At 53.1% G+C, this 7,206-nt stretch overlaps 2 protein-coding genes across 2 annotated transcripts; both read left to right on the plus strand.

The window, feature by feature from the left end:
- Positions 1-723: 723 nt before the first annotated feature.
- Positions 724-2,662, plus strand: UCRPA7_2181 (putative major facilitator superfamily transporter protein; the record flags this gene model as incomplete). Its single annotated transcript, XM_007914754.1, has 6 exons — positions 724-1,825; positions 1,877-1,939; positions 1,996-2,143; positions 2,193-2,308; positions 2,368-2,458; positions 2,512-2,662. 6 exons carry the CDS (start codon positions 724-726, stop codon positions 2,660-2,662), a joined length of 1,671 nt encoding a protein of 556 aa, XP_007912945.1.
- A 1,797-nt stretch (positions 2,663-4,459) lies between these two features.
- Positions 4,460-6,964, plus strand: UCRPA7_2182 (putative copper amine oxidase protein; the record flags this gene model as incomplete). The annotated part of the gene is made up of 2 exons (XM_007914755.1): positions 4,460-4,815; positions 4,879-6,964. 2 exons carry the CDS (start codon positions 4,460-4,462, stop codon positions 6,962-6,964), a joined length of 2,442 nt encoding a protein of 813 aa, XP_007912946.1.
- Between the last annotated feature and the right edge of the window lie 242 nt (positions 6,965-7,206).

The following is a 7,206-nucleotide window of genomic DNA, read 5'->3' on the forward strand; positions in this document are numbered from 1 at the left end:
CTTGCACCGCTTGCCGCCTCGCGCGCCTCGATGATCACGATGTCCTTGCCGGGGATTCCTGATTCAATCAGCTCAAACGCTGTGAGCGCGCCTGATATACCAGATCCTATCACAACATAAGGGCTACTTGAAGGCAACTGGGCGTCTTTGTTGGCATTCAGATGAGGGAACGAGCGTGTGGTCTGCTGCCAGAAAGAAAGGCAGGGATTTGGCACTGGTAGGCTGCTTCTAGCCCCAACTTCAATGACAACCATGATGACTGCAAAACCCTGCGACGACGATGCTCGGAGATCGAATTGAAGACTAAAAGGGACGTCGAAGAAATCTGGAGACCGCTCAACAGCTTCGTGTGTCTTCAATACGGCGGTTTTGGTTCTGCATGAAGCTCCGGATTGACAGAGCCGCATTCGCTATGATGGCCGAAATCCGGAGGTCTTGGTCGGTTCGGCCTGCCGTGTTTCAGCGCACTATCAGCGCCGGCCAGTGAGCAATGCTGCGCCGTGGTGGGGGTGGGACGCAGTGGATCTTCTGTCCTGTAGGGGTCCGCTGATCCAATCCTCTGACTGCATGCTGCACCGGGTCTATCCATTACTTTATCTCGGCCTGACCGTGGACAATTGCCGTAGCTCTCAGCGATCAGCAGTCGGATACTACCTTACCTTACGTTACCGTATCTTATCTACTGCAACATGATAGCCGGTGACCTGGTTGTGCAAAGGGAAGATGCCATTTAACAGGCGCCGGCGCCATGCGTCGGCGGACGATGAGGCTCGCGAAGGGCTTCTTCAACCGGCAGACAACTACCACGATCACCCTGTCGAAGACGACAGCATCGATATCATGGCGTCCCACGATGTGAAACCCCCATGGCAGAGAGTGAAGAGTCGCTTGGTGTGGTTCCAGAAGCAAGAGACCACACCGTTGGAGCGTGATCTGGTTCGCCGGCTCGACCTGTTTCTCATGTCCTATGGTTGCATCTCCCAAGTTATCAAGTATCTCGATCAGACCAACATCAGTTCCGCTTACGTATCCGGCATGAAAGAGGACCTCGGCCTGTACGGGAACGAATTGAACTACTTCTCCACGTTCTTCAACGTGTCATACTGTCTCATGCTCATTCCGTCACAAGTCATCTTGACCTATGTCCGGCCGAGTTACTGGCTACCTGGACTGGAGATTGGATGGGGGGTCATCACAGGTCTAATAGCCTTGGCCCAGAACGCAAAGCATGTCTACGTACTGCGAGTGTTTCTGGGGTTGTTCGAGAGCAGCGCGTGGCCTGGAATGATGACTCTGTTCATGTATTGGTACACGCCCACTGAGCTTGCCAAACGAATGGCCATTTATCATTCGTGCCAAGCCATTGGCTACATGATGTCTGGTGCTCTTCAGGTCGCCCTGTTGGAGACGATGAACGGAACGCATGGGCTTCCGGGTTGGCGCTGGCTTTTTGTCATCAACGCCATCATGACCGTCTGCGTAGGACTAGCTGGCTTCTTCATGTTGCCTGACTACCCGAATATGCCTAATCCTCGGGCTTTCTGGTTCAATAGCGACCACGCGCGTGCCGCAAACGAGAGATTGGAACGCCATGGACGCGCCGAAGCGAAGCGTATCACATGGGCCAGCGCAAAGCGGACTACGAGGATGTGGGTTGCGTATTTTGTCCCGATATTGTACATGGCCACCGTCCTGGCCAGTTATGGTTATAACTACTTTAATCTCTTCTTAAAGAGCCTCAAGAATGCGGATGGCACACCGGTTTGGTCAACATCAAAGGTCAACGCTATCCCAATAGCTGGTGGCGGGATCAATGTTTTCTTTGGTAAGCTTGCTACGTTTGGCCTCTCGATCAAAAGTACTGACAGGACAACAGTCTGGGTATGGGCCATACTATCTGATCTCTTTCAAACGAGATGGACCTTGATTATTGCACAAGGTAAGGAAAAGCGTCCAGGCAGCCTGGAGCTCCAGCAGTTTAACAAGTCCGTCTAGCGGTCATTGGGCTTCTGCCGGCCATCATCATGAGCATATGGACAAGACATCCCAATTCGACGCCCATCTCGGCTGCCTATGCCAGTTACTTCATGTCCTACCTGTGTCTGGGAACGGCGCCTCTGATTATGTCGTGGCTCTCTGATCTGTATGTGTTCTATGCCGGACCCAAGTAGAATGCAGCTAACGGAGACCAGCTTACCTCAGGATCCGGAAGCCCGAACTCTCATCCTGGGCTATGCAATCGCCGGCGTGTATGCGATTCTTGCATGGTCGCAGGTACTGGTTTGGCCCGCATCTCAAGCACCTTATTGTATGTTTCCTCCTGCCCTTCAACAGATGGGGAATACCCGACTAATAGACGGGCTGCAGACAAGTATGCCTGGCAGAGTTGTATTGCGCTCTGGGCCCTAGTCTTAATCATGACCTGTCTCCTTCACTTTGTCGACATCAGATATCTGCTGTAAGAGTTCCCCTAGTATATTCCTCTCTTATTCAATGTTGACGGTGTTCTAGACCCCGGAGACTCGCGGCGTATCCGGCCGTGATCGATGGCGCGAAGCAAGACGACGACGAACAGGTGGAGCCCGACAGGCCAATCGAGCCGGAGAGTGACCGAGTCGAGCGCACGAATCCAAAGAGGACTGAGGTGGAGGCCATCGCGTAGCCGATCGTAGGTGTCTCGTGGCCAATGGCTGACACTGGTAGTAGGCTGTGGCAGCTTACGCCCAGCTTTTTGACAGCTCTTGTCGGCGGCAGCTTTAGCCTACCTCAGTTTCACCACCCATTACCATGTATATAAACCCTTCCATCCTGCTATCGTAGTTCGATTCGGTTCGCGACAGAGTTTAGATGTTGTTTTCAGTTCCGAGAGCGAGGTCGATAGAGGCACGTCAACAAGATTAGATCACCGTATATTTGTTGCTTTCCCACTTTGAGCATGTCCAGCCGAAAGAGCAAGTGCCGCAGATCTTGGAGATATCGGTGACTAAGCTCGATTGATCAAGCCTTCCAGCCACCGGACCCCTCCGGACATGACAGATGTGGCTGTCACTAACAACTGCCACAAGACTTAGCTGGATGGGGCAGGAGGATTGCCCATGATAACCTGATAAGAAGATGAAGAAGTTTGAGTCTTGGGGAGCCACACCGACAAGCTTCTCTTCTCCTAGCTTGACAGACTCTTTGACTACCGGACCGGACAAAATGTCTCTTTTCGACATCGCGTCTTGACGGCTCAGCAATTCCCCCACCAGGCAGCCCGTTACCACTGGGCCGTCTCTTTTGTCTCCCGATCTTGTGCCGTGCTGCAACTGGGGATTCGGTTAGTGGAAGACGGTAACATCTGGCAAGCTTCCAGGCTAAGCATGGCGAACGCAAGCTGCCCCTCATGCTTCTCCAAGAGGCATTATCCGCCATTAGAGCGGGGAAAGCTTATCTACAGCGACGTAATGCCTCAGACTCATCCGTTTGACAAAGATCCTTCCGGTCGCCTTGTTTGTGCAGCGGCTGTCCTTTGTCTGTACGCCTTCCTCGGCTCATAATGCCCTCCTACAGGCTTATCACCACTGCGGGAAGACCACCGAGTCATGGCTGATTGGGAGCAGCGCTGCATGCCCCATCTCCAGCCCCAGCGGCAGCATCTCGGTGCCAGATCAGAGACAACCCGGGCTCGCTGTCTAGTGACCGGTACACCGGCTGCTGTGGTTGCTATCTCTGTCTCTTCTTCTGCAACGGAACGCACCAGAAGAAGCTCTGCATCCACTTACACCAGTTGATCGTCCCGAGACCACGTTTAGTCACCCAGACTTGTCATTCGAATGGACCAGGTTCCTGTTATGCGGGGATTTTGCCTTCCCTTTCCCTGGCCCATGCAATGCCATTTCGCCTATGAAGTCCCGCCGGCAAAAGCAGACATGGAATTGACGATCCCATAAAAAAAGACCTAAGCAGCTTTCCGTGAAGGATTCTGTCCTCTGTATCGTGTGCGATGTTACACGCGCCACCTTCCTGGTTTACGCCGTCCTTCGTGAGCTTCTCAAAGTCCAAGAACGGCTTTTTCGAATCGACATTCGTCTGAATCTTATCTCTCCCACGCCAACCTTCAAGGTCAAGAGCTTCTAGCAAGGCAACGGACTAGCTTCCAGGGGACCCGGCCTTCGCGCCCCTCCAACAACTTCAACTAGCGCGAACTTGACCTGCATTGGCAGCGCCACCCAGGACTCTGGGTCGTCGCGATAAGAGATACAGCGCCGGACTCTAGCGATGGTGGGGTCCTCACATGCAGCTGAATGACGTTGCGCGAGTCGAAGGAAGATCTCCCTTGAGCTCCCCTGCAGCTAGGCGTGCGAGAGCTGCGGAGAGATAAAAAGGACGAGCTGCAGCTCTCTCACCAGAGCTCTAGGAAGCTTCCCCCAGCTCTTTGTTCCCCTGGTGCTGCCACTTCTGGATCCTCTAAGCTACCATGAAGCTGCTTTCAGGTGCCTCTGCAGGCGCAATTGCTGCCTGTGCCCTCCTCCTGGGGTCTTTTGTTCATGATGTCGTTGCTAGCCCGGAGCCCAAGGCTTCCTGGGTCAGGAAGGGGAAGGGCCGGAAGGCGATGATGAATGTCATCCGTGGCAAAGCCGAGCAGAAACGCTCGGCTAACAAGCCCCGTAACTCATGTCCTGATATCGAGGCGACCGCTATTACAGCTCCGAAGTCCAATGTATGGGGCGAACTCAATGACAAGGACGCTGCTGCTGTGGTGGCATGGTTGTTCGCCCAATCTGACTTCAACCTTACTGTTTCCGAGAACGCTACGGAGTGGGACAACACGGTGTAAGTCAATTGATTCTTTTTAGTGTGACAGCCTCTTCTAGCACCTTGCTGAACCCTCTTCAGACTTCTTGTCGAGGCTATGAGACCGAACAAGACGGACGCTCTAGCCTACATTGATGGCAATGCTACGGCGCCTCCCGTCTACGCGCATGTCGTCCTGGATCACCGCGCAAGTGACGAGCCCTACTACCAGGATATTCTGGTTGGCCCGATCCCAATTGACAATGCTACGACTACCTGGCAGCCTCTTGATTACATCTTGACCAAGAAGAACAGCGGCAAAGTGCGGAATCTTGACGCTGATGGCGACAAGCTGTACAGCGATTGGCTCTACCCCATCAGCCAGACAGTTGCTGATATCACCCTTGACCTCTGGAACGGCACGGCCCTTGGTCTGGACAATGACACTCTCGACATCTGGGGAGTTGATCCTCTGTGGCAGGATAACGGACGTGTCATCCGATGGGACACATTCTGGAATTACCCCACTGACGATTTCGACGCCGAGACGCTGCTGCCCCTCGGTCTCTTCTTCAAGTCTGATGTGACTGGTCGCGACCCCAGTAAGTGGAAGCTGGAGGGTTGGTTGTACAATAACATCTTCTACGCCACCACTGAGGAGTTCCGTGCTGCCTACTGGAGCGAAGGATTTGAGAAGCTGGGCGCCAATGTGGAGGGCGACTGGGCGACGACTGACCAACAAGGTCCTGTTCTACCCATGGATGCTTACTACCCTCCCACCGCCGTCGCGCCCTCAGGATCGCGCTTCTCAGTCGATTCCGAGGCCAAATACGTAGAGTGGATGGACTTCAGCTTCTACATTGGGTTCCAGCGTGATACGGGCATTTCCCTACACGACATCAGGTACAAGGGGGAGAGACTGCTCTACGAGCTCGGTCTACAAGAGGCTCTAGCGCATTATGCTGGCAACGACCCTGTACAGTCAGGAGTGTCTTACCTCGATACATACTACGGTTTCGGCCCGTATGCTTTCGAGCTGGTCCCGGGATACGATTGCCCCTCGTATGCTACCTACTTGAACACGTCGTTCTACGTCTCTGAGACGACGCATACCCACATTGACAGCATTTGCCTGTTTGAGTTTGATGCGGATTTCCCAATGCAAAGACACAGTACCAGCAAATATGTCTCCGTCACTAAGAACACTTACTTCACCATTCGCTCTGTGTCAACTGTTGGAAACTACGACTACATGTTCAGCTACACATTCTTCATGGACGGCTCCATTGCAGTGGAAGTGCGCGCCTCGGGCTACATCCAGTCTGCGTACTACGCACACAATGGTGACTATGGTTATCACATCAATGATTACCTCAGTGGTAGCATGCACGATCACGTCCTCAACTACAAGGCTGACTTCGACATTCTTGGCACTGCGAACACAATTCAGCTCATGACCCAGGTGCCGGTGACGAAGTACTACCCGTGGTCCGCTGGCAAGCCCCGCAACACCATGCAAGTTCAGCGATCTTTCATCAACGATGAGTACAACAGTCGCTTCAACTGGGGTGAGAACAGCGCAACTCAAGTTCTAGTTGTGAACCAGGATGAGAAGAACAAATATGGCGAGCTCCGTGGATACCGGATCCTACCTTACACCGGTCTCGCCCACTTGACTGTCAAGGACTCGTCCAATCTCGAGAACGCTGCCCGATGGGCTGAGTTCGACATTCAAATCACCAAGCAGAAGGACACTGAGCTGAAGTCTGCACATCCATACAACAGCCAGGATGTCTTCGACCCACCCGTCAACTTCGAAAAGTTCTTCGATGGCGAGAGCCTGAACCAAGAGGATCTGGTCGTTTGGCTGAACCTCGGCATGCACCACGTCCCGCACACGGGTGACCTGCCCAATACTGTCTTCACCACGGCTCACAGTGGCATCCAGTTCATGCCGAGCAACTACTTCCTCATGGACCAGAGCAGACAGACGGTGAACATGGTCAGGATTGACTATTCGGATGGCAACACGAGCAATGTGGAGACTTTCGGCCAGAAGGACGAGACCTGCACCGTGGACTTCACTCCCCCGGAGAATGACCTTTACGGCTACACCGGTGACGTGGTGATTCGAAAGTTCCCATATGATCCGAATGATCCGTACTATGAGACAGATTCGATCGTCTAAAAGATCGTGCTTTCTGGGCATAGTATCGAGAACAGGCAAAGGCTATGAGGCCGGAGCTGAAAAGAGATAGTCCTGTGACGCTTGTCACATACATAATTCAACTAAAAAGTTAATATCAACCTACACAATCAAAAAAGTATCTGCCACAGAATTGCCAGTACCTTGAAGAAAACACGTATGATCATCCCCCTGTGCCTACATGCGAAGTAGCTCAGTCGGATACGCGAATGATGGATGTATAC

This window comes from Phaeoacremonium minimum, assembly GCF_000392275.1.
Source record: "Phaeoacremonium minimum UCRPA7 unplaced genomic scaffold PA7_03_scaffold_154, whole genome shotgun sequence".
NCBI classification, from domain to species: domain Eukaryota; kingdom Fungi; phylum Ascomycota; class Sordariomycetes; order Togniniales; family Togniniaceae; genus Phaeoacremonium; species Phaeoacremonium minimum.